The sequence below is a fragment of the Heterodontus francisci genome, unplaced genomic scaffold (assembly GCF_036365525.1).
Source record: "Heterodontus francisci isolate sHetFra1 unplaced genomic scaffold, sHetFra1.hap1 HAP1_SCAFFOLD_1056, whole genome shotgun sequence".
Classification (NCBI taxonomy): domain Eukaryota; kingdom Metazoa; phylum Chordata; class Chondrichthyes; order Heterodontiformes; family Heterodontidae; genus Heterodontus; species Heterodontus francisci.
Window position 1 is genome coordinate 1 of NW_027140829.1, and position 14472 is coordinate 14472.

General features: G+C 51.1%; 1 protein-coding gene across 1 annotated transcript in view; it reads left to right on the top strand.

The window, feature by feature from the left end:
- Positions 1-352: 352 nt before the first annotated feature.
- Positions 353-14472, top strand: part of LOC137361231 (beta-adrenergic receptor kinase 1-like) — a 174289-nt gene continuing 160169 nt past the window's right edge. The window contains exons 1-6 of the mRNA XM_068026137.1: positions 353-485; positions 5087-5163; positions 9925-9998; positions 11940-12041; positions 12689-12763; positions 13939-14000. Of these exons, the coding sequence (XP_067882238.1) occupies positions 394-485; positions 5087-5163; positions 9925-9998; positions 11940-12041; positions 12689-12763; positions 13939-14000 (482 nt within the window). The 5' untranslated portion in view covers positions 353-393. The remainder of the gene's footprint in view (positions 486-5086; positions 5164-9924; positions 9999-11939; positions 12042-12688; positions 12764-13938; positions 14001-14472) is intronic.

Genomic DNA, 14472 nt, shown 5'->3' on the forward strand with positions numbered 1-14472 from the left:
TTCACTGACCCCCTCACTGACCCTCCTCCCTCACTTACCTCCCCCCTGTCACTGACCCTCCTCCCTCACTGACCCTCCTCCCTCACTGACACTCCTCCCTCACTTACCTCCCCCCATCACTGTCTCTCCTCCCTCACTGATCCTTGCTCACTGACCCTCCTCCCTCACTGACCCTCCTCCCTCACTGACCCTCCTCCCTCACTTACCTCCCCCCTGTCACTGACCCTCCTCCCTCACTGACCCTCCTCCCTCACTTACCTCCCCCCTGTCACTGACCCTCCTCCCTCACTGACCCTCCTCCCTCACTGACCCTCCTCCTTCGCTGACCCCCTTCTCTCAGTGACCTCCTCACTCAGTTTCCTGTCCGTCAGTGACCCTCCTTCTTCCTCTTCAATGACATCACTGCCAGGTGCTTCAATCCACTTGGCAGGGAGACTGGAGCCTGCAGCCAGGAACGTGGGCGGAGTCACCCTCCCCCATCCCAGGTAGGAGCCTCATCCTATCCCGGGCAACAGACATTTCCCCCACTGGCACCATCCTGGGGCATAGGGGGAGGAAAAGTGAAAGAACGATGGTGGGAGTGTGCAGAGGAAGAAAGAGCGAGGAGGAAAGGGAGGGGATGAGGAAGAGGGAGATGAGAGCGAGAGGAGGGAAAGAGAAATGGGGAGGGAGAGAGGGAGGAAAAAAGGGGTGTAGATGGTGCAGGGTAATAGGGGAGGGTGGTGGAAAGAAAGGGGGCAGAGAGAGAGAGGTGGTAAGAGAGCAGGAGACGGTGGGTAGAGAAAGGAATGTAGTGTCTGACTGTGCCCCTGTCTGACTGTGCCCCTGTCTGACTGTGCCCTTGTGTGACTGTGTCCTTGTGTGACTGTGTCCTTGTGTGACTGTGTCCTTGTGTGACTGTGCCCCAGTCTGACTGTGCCCCTGTCTGACTGTGTCCGTGTATGACTGTGCCCCTGTTTGACTGTGTCCTTGTTTGACTGTGTCCTTGTATGACTGTGCCCCTGTCTGAGTGCGCCCCTGTCTGATGGCGCCCCAGTCGGATGGCGCTCTGTCTGACTGTGTCCCTGTCTGACTGTGTCCCTGTCTGACTGTGCCCCTAACTGACTGTGTCCCCATATAACTGTAGCCGTGTCTGACTGTGTCCCCATATGACTATAGCCCTGTCTGCCTGTGGCCCTGCCTGACTGTGTCCTTATCTGACTCTCTCTGCCCCTGTCTGACTGTGCCCCCGTCTGTCTGACTGTGCCCCCGTCTGTCTGACTGTGCCCCCGTCTGTCTGACTGTGCCCCCGTCTGTCTGTCTGTGCCCCGTCTGTCTGACTGTGCCCCCGTCTGTCTGACTGTGCCCCCCATCTGTCTGACTGTGCCCCCGTCTGTCTGACTGTGCCCCCCGTCTGTCTGACTGTGCCCCCCGTCTGTCTGACTGTACCCCCGTCTGTCTGACTGTGACCCGTCTGTCTGACTGCGCCCCATCTGACTGACTGCGCCCCTGTCTGTCTGACTGCGCCCCTGTCTGACTGACTGCCCCCGTCTGTCTGACTGACTGCGCCCCTGTCTGACTGACTGCGCCCCTGTCTGACTGACTGCGCCCCTGTCTGACTGAACTGATGACCCTGTCTGCCTGACTGTGCCCCTGCCTGACTGTGCTCATGTCTGTCTGACTGTGCTCATGTCTGTCTGACTGTGCCCCTGTCTGACTGTGCCGCTGTCTGTCTGTGCCCATGTCTGACTGACTGTGCCCATGTCTGACTGACTGTGCCCATGTCTGACTGACTGTGCCCCTGTCTTTCTGACTGTGCCCCTGTCTTTCTGACTGTGCCCCTGTCTGACTGTGCCCCTGTCTGTCTGTGCCCATGTCTGACTGACTGTGCCCATGTCTGACTGACTGTGCCCCTGTCTTTCTGACTGTGCCCTTGTCTGCCTGAACCGATGACCCTGTCTGTCTGAACTGATGACCCAGGCTGACTGACTGTGCCCCTTTCTGACTGACTGTGCCCCTTTCTGACTGACTGTGCCCCTGTCTGTCTGTCTGTGCCCCTGTCTGTCTGTGCCCCTGTCTGTCTGTCTGTGCCCCTGTCTGTCTGTGCCCCTGTCTGACTGTGCCCCTGTCTGACTGTGCCCCTGTCTGAAGTGATGACCCAGGCTGACTGTGCCCCTGTCTGACTGACTGTGCCCTTGTCTGACTGACTGTGCCCTTGTCTGACTGACTGTGCCCCGTCTGTCTGACTGTGCCCCTGTCTGACTGTGCCCCTGTCTGACTGTGCCCCTGTCTGACTGTGCCCTGTCTGACTGACTGTGCCCCTGTCTGACTGACTGCCATGTCTGTCTGACTGTGCCCCTGTCTGTCTGACTGTGCCCCTGTCTGTCTGACTGTGCCCCTGTCTGTCTGACTGTGCCCCTGTCTGTCTGACTGTGCCCCTGTCTGACTGACTGTGCCCCTTTCTGTCTGACCGTGCCCTTGTCTGTCTGAACTGATGACGCTGTCTGTCTGAACTGATGATGCTGTCTGTCTGAACTGATGACCCAGGCTGACTGACTGTGCCCTTGTCTGACTGACTGTGCCCCTGTCTGACTGACTGTGCCCCTGTCTGTCTGTCTGTGCCCCTGTCTGTCTGACTGTGCCCCTTTCTGTCTGACCGTGCCCTTGTCTGTCTGAACTGATGACCCAGGCTGACTGACTGTGCCCCTGTCTGACTGACTGACTGCCCCTGTCTGTCTGACTGTGCCCCTGTCTGTCTGACTGTGCCCCTGTCTGTCTGACTGTGCCCCTGTCTGACTGACTGTGCCCCCGTCTGACTGACTGTGCCCCCGTCTGACTGACTGTGCCTCTGTCTGTCTGACTGTGCCTCTGTCTGTCTGACTGTGCCCCTGTCTTTCTGACTGTGCCCCTGTCTGACTGTGCCCCTGTCTGTCTGTGCCCATGTCTGACTGACTGTGCCCATGTCTGACTGACTGTGCCCCTGTCTTTCTGACTGTGCCCTTGTCTGTCTGAACTGATGACCCTGTCTGTCTGAACTGATGACCCAGGCTGACTGACTGTGCCCCTTTCTGACTGACTGTGCCCCTTTCTGACTGACTGTGCCCCTGTCTGTCTGTCTGTGCCCCTGTCTGTCTGTGCCCCCGTCTGTCTGTCTGTGCCCCGTCTGTCTGTCTGTGCCCCTGTCTGTCTGTGCCCCTGTCTGACTGTGCCCCTGTCTGACTGTGCCCCTGTCTGAAGTGATGACCCAGGCTGACTGTGCCCCTGTCTGACTGACTGTGCCCCTGTCTGACTGACTGTGCCCTTGTCTGACTGACTGTGCCCTTGTCTGACTGACTGTGCCCCTGTCTGTCTGAGTGTGCCCCTGTCTGACTGTGCCCCTGTCTGACTGTGCCCCTGTCTGACTGACTGTGCCCCTGTCTGACTGACTGTGCCCCTGTCTGACTGACTGCCATGTCTGTCTGACTGTGCCCCTGTCTGTCTGACTGTGCCCCTGTCTGTCTGACTGTGCCCCTGTCTGACTGACTGTGCCCCTTTCTGTCTGACTGTGCCTCTTCTGTCTGACCGTGCCCTTGTCTGTCTGAACTGATGATGCTGTCTGTCTGAACTCATGACCCAGGCTGACTGACTGTGCCCCTGTCTGACTGACTGTGCCCCTGTCTGTCTGTCTGTGCCCCTGTCTGTCTGACTGTGCCCCTTTCTGTCTGACCGTGCCCTTGTCTGTCTGAACTGATGACCCAGGCTGACTGACTGTGCCCCTGTCTGACTGACTGACTGCCCCTGTCTGTCTGACTGTGCCCCTGTCTGTCTGACTGTGCCCCTGTCTGACTGACTGTGCCCCCGTCTGACTGACTGTGCCTCTGTCTGTCTGACTGTGCCCCTGTCTGTCTGTGCACCTGTCTGTCTGAGCCCCTGTCTGACTGTGCTCATGTTTGACTGACTGTGCCCCTGATCTGACTGTCCCACCCCTCTCTCTCTCTGTGTCTGTCTCTCTGTCTCTCTCTCTCTGTCTCTCTCTCTCTGTCTCTCTCTCTCTGTCTCTCTCTCTCTGTCTCTCTCTGTCTCTCTCTCTCTCTGTCTGTCTGTCTGTCTCTCTCTCTCTCTGTCTCTCTCTCTCTGTCTCTCTCTCTCTCTGTCTCTCTCTCTCTCTCTGTCTCTCTCTGTCTCTGTCTCTCTCTGTCTCTCTCTCTCTCTCTGTCTCTCTCTCTCTGTCTCTCTGTCTCTGTCTCTGTCTCTCTCTGTCTCTCTCTCTCTCTCTCTGTCTCTCTCTCTCTCTCTGTCTCTCTCTCTCTGTTTCTCTCTCTCTCTCTCTCTGTCTCTCTCTCTCTCTGTGTCTCTCTCTCTCTGTCTCTCTCTCTTTTTCTGGTTCAATTTTCAGATAAACCATGGTCACAAATCTGGGAAGTAATTAACAGTCTAACAAAGATCTTACCTGTGTTAGAGACTGGACAGCAGAGCACCCACCCCTTCTCTTGCAGCTTGTGATCTTCAAGTTTTTGGTCGGTCTCTCATTGTTGGTCAAAAATTCTCTGCCGTACAGTATCAAAGACAGGGGTTTTTTTTCCGAGCAGCTTTTCCAGTTAACCCTCCCCTCTCCCAATCAGTGGTCTTTTATTAAAGGATGCCTTTCTGAACCAACCCAGGATTATTTTGTGATGGTTGCTAACCTTTCGAATTTGTGCAGGTACTACTTCTTTGTGTTGACTACTCTATCTCGATGCTTTTACATTTTGAGCTTCGTTATCTAAACAGAAGGCAAATCTACCCAGAAACTGTTTCCACTGTCTGCTCTCAAGGTCTTACTCTTTTGCTGCAAGTAAACGTTTTAAAACTTGACACAATCTCCCAGAATCCCTCTACCTTGACATCTTGTCTATACAGTGCCCTATTTCTAACGTTTCCCCACTTTACCATTATGCAAAGAAAGGTATTATTAAATCTATATGTTAGTTTGTGATCATAAGTCAATTGTTAGTTTATAGTAGCTAGATTTTAACAATTGATACGCTGGTTAGTAGCTTTTAGTAACCTGATAATCATATACCGCCCTCTCTCGCTCTCCTCCTCCCCATCTCTCTATTCCCTCTCCACCCTCTCTCTCTCTCCCCAGTATTCAGAGTGTGATGCGTCAATACCTAGCTGACCGGGGTGAGTTATTTGCCTCCAAGATGATGACCCAGAGGATCGGTGAGTATCCTGCACGGCTGCCTCTCTCTGATTCTGGAAGGTGATCGGCTTCAGTGCTGGGTTTGAGTTCAGGTTCACTCAGCATCAACCATGAATCTGTGTCTGTGTCTGTGTCGTGCGGAATTACACTCCGTCCCCCAAAACAATGTCCGAAAATTGCCCAGGTATGTCCTGTACACAAAAAGCAGGGCAAGTCCAACCCGGCCAATTACCGCCCCATCAGCCTACTCTCAATCATCAGTAAAGTGATGGAAGGTGTCATCAACAGTGCCATCAAGCAGCACTTGCTTAACAATATCCTGCTCAGTGACGCTCAGTTTGGGTTCCACCAGGGCCACTCAGCTCCTGACCTCATTACAGCCTTGGTTCAAACATGGACAAAAGAGCTGAACTCAAGAGGTGAGGTGAGAGTGACTGCCCTTGACATCAAGGCAACATTTGACTGAGTATGGCATCAAGGAGCCCGAGCAAAACTGGAGTCAATGGGAATCAGGGGGAAAAATCTCCGCTGACTGGAGTCATACCGAGCGCAAAGGAAGATGGCTGTGGTTGTTGGAGGTCAATCATCTGAGCTCCAGGACATCACTGCAGGAGTTCCTCAGGGTAGTGTCCTCGGCTCAACCATCTTCAGCTGCTTCATCAATGACCTTCCTTCAATCATAAGGTCAGAAGTGGGGATGTTCGCTGATGATTGCACAATGTTCAGCACCATTCGCGACTCCTCAAATACTGAAGCAGTCCGTGTAGAAATGCAGCAAGACCTGGACAATATCCAGGCTTGGGCTGATAAGTGGCAAGTAACATTCGCACCACACAAGTGCCAGGCAATGACCATCTCCAACAAGAGAGAATCTAACCATCTCCCCTTGACATTCAATGGCATTACCATCGCTGAATCCCCCACTATCAACATCCTAGGGGCTACCATTGACCAGAAACTGAACTGCAGTAGCCATATAAATACCATGGCTACAGTGTTCTAGCAAAACGGATAAATAGGGTGGTCTCTAGGACTTTAAACTAGTGACTCAGGGGGAAGGGAAAGGGAAAACGACAGGGAGTATGATGGTAAATAAAAAGGTAAGCAGCAGGTTAACATGTGTGCAGGAGGGTTTAAGTTCAAGGCAGACTATGAAAGAATCAGAAAGGAAGGATAACTCGGGAGTTATTATTAGAGATGTTGGAAATCATGAGGGTAAGAAAGCTAGCATAAAGGCACTTTACCTGAATGCTCGTAGCATTCGTAACAAGGTTGATGAGTTAACGGCACAAATCATCGCGAATGAATATGAGTTGGTAGCCATTACAGAGACATGGTTACAGGTTGGTCACGACTGGGAGTTAAATATCCAGGGGTACCAGACTATTCAGAAGGACAGACAGGAAGGTACGGGAGGTGGTGTAGCTCTGATATTCAAGGACGACATCAGGGCGGTGCTGAGAGATGATATAGGTTCTATGGAGAATGAGGTTGAATCCATTTGGGTGGAAATTAGAAACTCTAAGAAGAAAAAGTCACTGATAGGTGTAGTCTATAGGCCACCAAATAATAACATCACATTGGGGCGGGCAATAAACAAAGAAATAACTAATGCCTGTAAAAATAGTACTGCAATTATCATGGGGGATTTTAATCTACATGTAGATTGGTCGAACCAGCTCAGTCAGGGTAGCCTTGAGGAGGAATTCGTTGAGTGTATCCGTGATAGTTTTCTTGAACAGTATGTAATGGAACCGACGAGGGAGCAAGCTATCCTAGATCTAGTACTGTGTAATGAGACAGGAATAATTAATGACCTCATAGTTAGGGATCCTCTTGGAAGGAGTGATCACAGTATGGTTGAATTTAGAATACAGATGGAGAGTGTGAAGATAAAATCCAATACCAGGGTCCTGCGCTTGAACAAGGGGGACTACAATAGAATGAGGGAGGACTTGGCTAAAGTAGACTGGAAACAAAGATTTTACGGTGGGACAGTTGACGAGCAGTGGAGGACTTTCAAAGCAATTTTTCAAAGTGCTCAGCAAAAGTATATTCCAGTGAAAAGGAAGGACTGGAAGAAAAGGGGTAATCTGCCATGGATGTCTAAGGAAATAAGGGAGGCTATCAAATTGAAAAAGAAGGCATACAAAGTGTCCAAAAACAGCATGAAACTAGAAGATTGGGAAAACTTTAAAGGTCAACAGAAAGCCACAAAAAGAGCTATAAAGAAAAGTAAGATAGAACATGAGAAAAAACTAGCACAGAATATAAAGACCGATAGCAAAAGTTTCTATAAATATATAAAACGAACAAGAGTGGCTAAAGTAAACGTTGGTCCTTTAGAGGATGAGAAGGGGAATTTAGTTATGGGATATGATGAAATGGCCGAGGCATTGAACAGGTATTTTGTATCGGTCTTTACAGTGGAGGACATTAATAACATGCCAGTAATTGACAAAGAGACGAACGTAGGTGAGGACCTGGAAACGATCATTATTACGGAAGAGGTAGTGTTGGCCAAGCTAATGGAGCTAAGGATCGATAAGTCTCCTGGCCCTGATGGAATGCATCCCAGGGTACTAAAAGAGATGGCGGGAGAAATAGCAGGTGCACTGGCGGTAATTTTCCAAAATTCGCTGGACTCTGGGGTAGTCCCAGCAGATTGGAAAACAGCAGATGTGATGCCACTGTTTTAAAAAGGGAGGTAGACAAAAGATGGGGAATTATAGACCGATTAGTTTAACCTCTGTAGTGGGGAAGATGCTTGAGTCTATTATCAAGGAAGAAATAGCAGGGCATCTCGATAGAAATTGTCCCGTTGGGCAGACGCAGCATGGGTTCATGAAGGGCAGGTCATGCTTGACAAATCTTTTGGAATTCAATGATGACATTACGAGCAAGGTGGACAATGGGGACCCAGTGGATGTGGTGTACCTAGATTTCCAAAAGGCCTTCGACAAGGTGCCGCACAAGAGGCTGCTGCATAAGATAAGGAGGCATGGCGTTAGGGGTAAAGTATTAGCATGGATAGAGGATTGGTTGACTAACAGGAAGCAGAGAGTGGGGATAAATGAGTGCTATTCTGGTTGGCAATCAGTCACTAGTGGTGTGCCTCAGGGATCGGTGTTGGGACCACAATTATTTACAATTTATATATATGATTTGGAGTTGGGGACCACGTGTAGGGTGTCAAAGTTTGCAGATGACACTAAGATGAGTGGCAGAGCAAAGTGTGCAGATGACTGTGAAACTTTGCAGAGGAACATAGATACATTGAGTGAGTGGGCAAAGGTCTGGCAGATGGAATACAATGTTAATAAATGTGAAGTAATTCATTTCAGTAGGAGTAACAGTAAAAAGGATTATTACTTGAATGGTAAAAAGTTGCAGCATGCTGCTATGCAGAGGGACCTGGGTGTCCTTGTGCATGAATCGCAGAAGGTTGGTCTGCAGGTACAGCAAGTAATTAGGAAGGCAAATGGAATTTTGTCCTTCATTGCTAAAGGGATTGAGTTTAAAAGCAGAGAGGTTATGTTGCAGCTGTATAAGGTACTGGTGAGGCCACACCTGGAGTACTGTGTGCAGTTTTGGTCTCCTTACTCGAGAAAGGATGTACTGGCACTGGAGAGGGTGCAGAGGAGGTTCACTAGGTTGATTCCGGAGTTGAGGGGGTTGGCTTATGAGGAGAGACTGAGTAGATTGGGATTATATTCATTGGAATTCAGAAGAATGAGGGGGGATCTTATAGAAATATATACAATCATGAAGGGAATAGATAAGATACAAGTAGAGAGGATGTTTCCACTGGCAGGTGAAGCTAGGACAAGAGGGCATAGCCTCAAGATTAGAGGGAGCAGATTTAGGACTGAATTAAGAAGGAACTTCTTCACCCAGAGGGTTGTTAATCTATGGAATTCCTTGCCCAGTGAAGTAGTTGACACTTCTTCAGTAAACGTTTTTAAAGCTAAGGTAGATATCTTTTTGAACAATAAAGGAATTAAGGGATACGGTGAGAGAGCGGGTAAGTGGATCTGAGTCCACGAAAAGATCAGCCATGATCTTATTGAATGGCGGAGCAGGTTCGAGGGGCCGGACGGCCTACTCCTGCTCCTAGTTCTTATGATCTTATGAAGAGCAGGTCAGAGGCTAGGAATCCTGAGGTGAGTAACTCACCTCCTGACTCCCCAAAGCCTGTCCACCATCTACAAGGCACAAGTCAGGAGTGTGATGGAATACTCTCCACTTGCCTGGATGGGTGAATCTCCAACAACACCTGAGAAGTTCGACACCATCCAGGACAAAGCAGCCCGCTTGATTGGCACCCCATCCACAAACATTCACTCCCTCCACCACCAACGCACAGTGGCAGCAGTGTGTACCATCTACAAGATGCACTGCAGCAATGCACCAAGGCTCCTTAGACAGCACCTTCCAAACCCGCAACCTGTACCAACTAGAAGGACAAGGGCAGTAAATACATGGGAACATCACCACCTGCAAGTTCCCCTCCAAGTCACACACCATCCTGACTTGGAACTATATCGCCGTTCCTTCACTGTCGCTGGGTCAGAATCCTGGAACTCCCTCCCTAACAGCACTGTGGGTATACCTACCCCACATGGACTGCAGCGGTTCAAGAAGGCAGCTCACCACCACCTTCTCAAGGGCAATTAGGGATGGGCAATAAATGCTGGCCTGGCCATGACGCCCACATCCCGTGAATGAATAAACAAAAAAGTGGTAATGTTTGACTGTCTATCTCTCTCCGGCTCCTCCAGGATACCAACTGCTCAAGGATTTCTGCAGACAACAAACTCCATCCATGCTGTATCAGTTCAACTTTTACGAGCAGGTAATTGAGAGAGAGAGAAATTGAAAAATAAGAGACAACGGGGACGATTGAGACAGAGGGACAACAATCTCCCCTCTCTCCGCCTTTCACCACCTCAGGACATTCCATAGCCTCACAGCCAATGAAGCACTTCTTTGAGGTGTTGTCACTGTTCAAACGTAGGAAATGTGGCAGCCGATCTGTGCACAGCAAGATCCCACAAGCAGTGATGCCAAGAATGACCCAGTTCAACTGTTTTTCGTGATGTTGGTTGAAGGATAAATAACTCCCTCCACCCGCCCAGCCCATCTTCCAATGGAGGCCGTGGGACCTTTTACATCCACCCGAGAGGGCAGACGGGGACTCGGTTTAACGTATCATCCTGAAAAACAGTATCTCCGACAGTGTGGCACTCCCTCAGTACTGACCCTCTGACAGTGCGGCACTCCCTCAGTACTGACCCTCCGACAGTATGGCACTCCCTCAGTACTGACCCTCCGACAGTGCGGCACTCCCTCAGTACTGACCCTCTGACAGTGCGGCACTCCCTCAGTATTGACCCTCTGACAGTGCAGCACTCCCTCAGTACTGACCCTCCGACAGTGCAGCACTCCCTCAGTACTGACCCTCCGACAGTGCGGCACTCCCTCAGTACTGACCCTCCGACAATGCGGCACTCCCTCAGTACTGACCCTCTGACAGTGCGGCACTCCCTCAGTACTGACCCTCTGACAGTGCGGCACTCCCTCAGTACTGACCCTCCGACAGTATGGCACTCCCTCAGTACTGACCCTCCGACAGTGCGGCACTCCCTCAGTACTGACCCTCTGACAGTGCGGCACTCCCTCAGTATTGACCCTCTGACAGTGCAGCACTCCCTCAGTACTGACCCTCCGACAGTGCAGCACTCCCTCAGTACTGACCCTCCGACAGTGCGGCACTCCCTCAGTACTGACCCTCCGACAATGCGGCACTCCCTCAGTACTGACCCTCTGACAGTGCGGCACTCCCTCAGTACTGACCCTCTGACAGTGCGGCACTCCCTCAGTACTGACCCTCTGACAGTGCGGCACTCCCTCAGTACTGACCCTCCGACAGTGCGGCACTCCCTCAGTACTGACCCTCTGACAGTGCAGCACTCCCTCAGTACTGACCCTCCGACAGTGCGGCACTCCCTCAGTACTGACCCTCTGACAGTGCGGCACTCCCTCAGTACTGACCCTCCGACAGTAAGGCACTCCCTCAGTACTGACCCTCCGACAGTGCGGCACTCCCTCAGTACTGACCCTCTGACAGTGCGGCACTCCCTCAGTATTGACCCTCTGACAGTGCGGCACTCCCTCAGTACTGACCCTCTGACAGTAAGGCACTCCCTCAGTACTGACCCTCCGACAGTAAGGCACTCCCTCAGTACTGACCCTCCGACAGTGCGGCACTCCCTCAGTACTGACCCTCTGACAGTGCGGCACTCCCTCAGTACTGACCCTCCGACAGTGCGGCACTCCCTCAGTACTGACCCTCTGACAGTGCGGCACTCCCTCAGTACTGACCCTCTGACAGTGCGGCACTCCCTCAGTATTGACCCTCTGACAGTGCGGCACTCCCTCAGTACTGACCCTCTGACAGTAAGGCACTCCCTCAGTACTGACCCTCCGACAGTAAGGCACTCCCTCAGTACTGACCCTCCGACAGTGCGGCACTCCCTCAGTACTGACCCTCTGACAGTGCGGCACTCCCTCAGTACTGACCCTCTGACAGTGCGGCACTCCCTCAGTACTGACCCTCCGACAGTGCGGCACTCCCTCAGTACTGACCCTCTGACAGTGCGGCACTCCCTCAGTACTGATCCTCCAACAGTGCAGTGCTCCCTTGGCACCTGCGATTCTGTGGGAAGAAGTTGAGTTTTACCCCCTCTGCCCCACTGCCCTCCTGTTTTGAGTTGCCTGCTCTTTGTGTTCTCAGATCCAAGCCTATGAGAATTTAGGCAGTGAGACTGAACGTGGTGAGAGAGCAGCAGAAATCTATCACACGTTTATTCTGCGGGAGCTCATCAAATCTCCAGAGGTAAAGATCTTAATTTCTCCTTCTCTTCGTGTTTGCGCCAGTTTATTGATGGTGTTTCTGCCTATGTATAGACTGCGTTTCTGCCGGTGTTTTGACCGTATTTCTGCCTGTGTTTTGACCGTGTTTCTGCCTGCGCATTGACAGTGCTTCTGCCTGTGTTTTGACCGTGTTTCTGCCTGTGTTTTGACTCTGCTTCTGCCTATGTTTTGACTCTGCTTCTGCCTGTGTTTTGACTGTGTTTCTGCCTGTGCTTTGACCGTGTTTCTGCCTGTGTTTTGACCGTGTTTCTGCCTGTGTTTTGACCCTGTTTCTTCCTGTGTTTTGACTGTTTCTGCCTGTGCTTTGACCCTGTTTCTGCCTGTGTTTTGACCCTGTTTCTGCCTGTGTTTTGACCCTGTTTCTGCCTGTGTTTTGACTCTGTTTCTGCCTGTGTTTTGACCCTGTTTCTGCCTGTGTTTTGACTGTGTTTCTGCCTGTGTTTTGACTCTGTTTCTGCCGGTCTTTTGACCGTGTTTCTGCCTGTGTTTTGACCCTGTTTCTGCCTGTGTTTTGACCCTGTTTCTGCCTGTGTTTTGACTGTGTTTCTGCCTGTGTTTTGACCGTTTTTTTTGCTTGTGTTTTGACCGCGTTTCTGCCCCTGTTTTTAGGCGTATTCGCAAAGTTCAGTCTCCAGCATCCAGTATTTCCTCACCAGGAATCAATATCCACAAGAACTCTTCCAGGTTTGTGTTTCCATCCGGTGACGCCTTGTAGAACTGAACCGTCTCCCTGTCTGTCTCCTACCTGTCTTCCATCTCCCCATCTGTCTCCTCTTTCCCGGCCCCTTCCTAATGCTTCTTCTGTCTCCTGTCCCCATCTCCACCGCCAATCTTCTATTGACGCTACCGCAAATCTCTTCCTTCACTATCTCCAACCACTGGTGTTACGACTGAGGTGGGAGGAGTGTTTTATTTATTAACAAATTAAGTTTTAAATAATAATGAGATAAATCTATTGGCAAAAAGAATTTTTTTAAAACTCCTTATTCTTTCTAACCCTCATGCACACACATCCATTCAAAAACCGGTTAACCGGGGGAAAGGATTTTTTTGGTTTACAACTGTTTCTTAGGAATAGAAAGAAAAAATAAAATGATAGGGTTTATCATGTTCTAGTAGGATGTTTCCAGTACGGTGAGGTGTCCCAGAGTTGAATAGTTGGATGCCACTCAGTCTGTCCAAGCGCGGTTGATGAACAGTCTGTGATGGGTAGGCATTCAAGGCAATTCGTCTGCAGCAGGCATCACACGGGTCTTTCAGCAAAGGGTGTAGCAACAGATCGGCTCGGGTTTTGAAGCAGCCCTCCAGCAGTCGAACCTCTCTTCAGATTTCGGGCTTTCCCAAAACACGGGATGCGACAGGAACCGCTCTTGAGGCAGGGATTCTTCAAAGACTGGAGGTAACAGGAGTCTGCCACCTTTCAAGTCCAGGGTTTCTTCTCGAGATGGAGGAATCCTCCACAGACAGAAGTTAACACTTTTCTGGGTCTTCCTCTCTTGCTCCAGGCAGGTCAAAGCAACGATTTCAAACGCCTGCCCTTTGTCCAACTCACTGGTCGCTTTTACAATCCAAAAGTGAAACTAACGTCAACAATCAAGTCACATGACCACCACAAATCTTGACCTGTCATTCTCCTGCTTGTAAACAGGTGCCTTGCAGTCTGTACATTTCACTCAGTCCCAACCCACAAATGTTGCAGCATTCCATGTCCACAGAAAAATACTTTCCTCAGTTTTTGAAACCACACTGAATTCTATGCTTTTAGTACAAACCAAAGCCTTGTAACAGTGACAATATTGCAGGGCCAGTGATTCCCCCTTTCAGGAACAGTAATTGTCATCCTCCGATTTATTCCGCAGCCAATGATTCAGGAAATCACCCAAACTCTGTCCGAAAACATCTTCGCCAGGTTCCTGAGCAGGTCAGTGAATGGGGTTGGAAGTGGGGGGGGGACGTCTCCCCCCAGACAGGTGAGGGTGACTGAGGGAGACGGGAGTCTCCGTGTCCGTGTGCGTGAGGGTCAGTGAGGGAGACAGGATTCTCCGTGTCCGTGTGGGTGAGGGTCAGTGAGGGAGACGGGATTCTCCGTGTCCGTGTGAGTGAGGGTCAGTGAGGGAGACGGGAGTCTCCGTGTCCGTGTGGGTGAGGGTCAGTGAGGGAGACGGGATTCTCCGTGTCCGTGTGAGTGAGGGTCAGTGAGGGAGACGGGAGTCTCCGCGTCCGTGTGGGTGAGGGTCAGTGAGGGAGACGGGATTCTCCGTGTCCGTGTGGGTGAGGGTCAGTGAGGGAGACGGGATTCTCCGTGTCCGTGTGAGTGAGGGTCAGTGAGGGAGACGGGAGTCTCCGTGTCCGTGTGGGTGAGGGTCAGTGAGGGAGACGGGATTCTCCGTGTC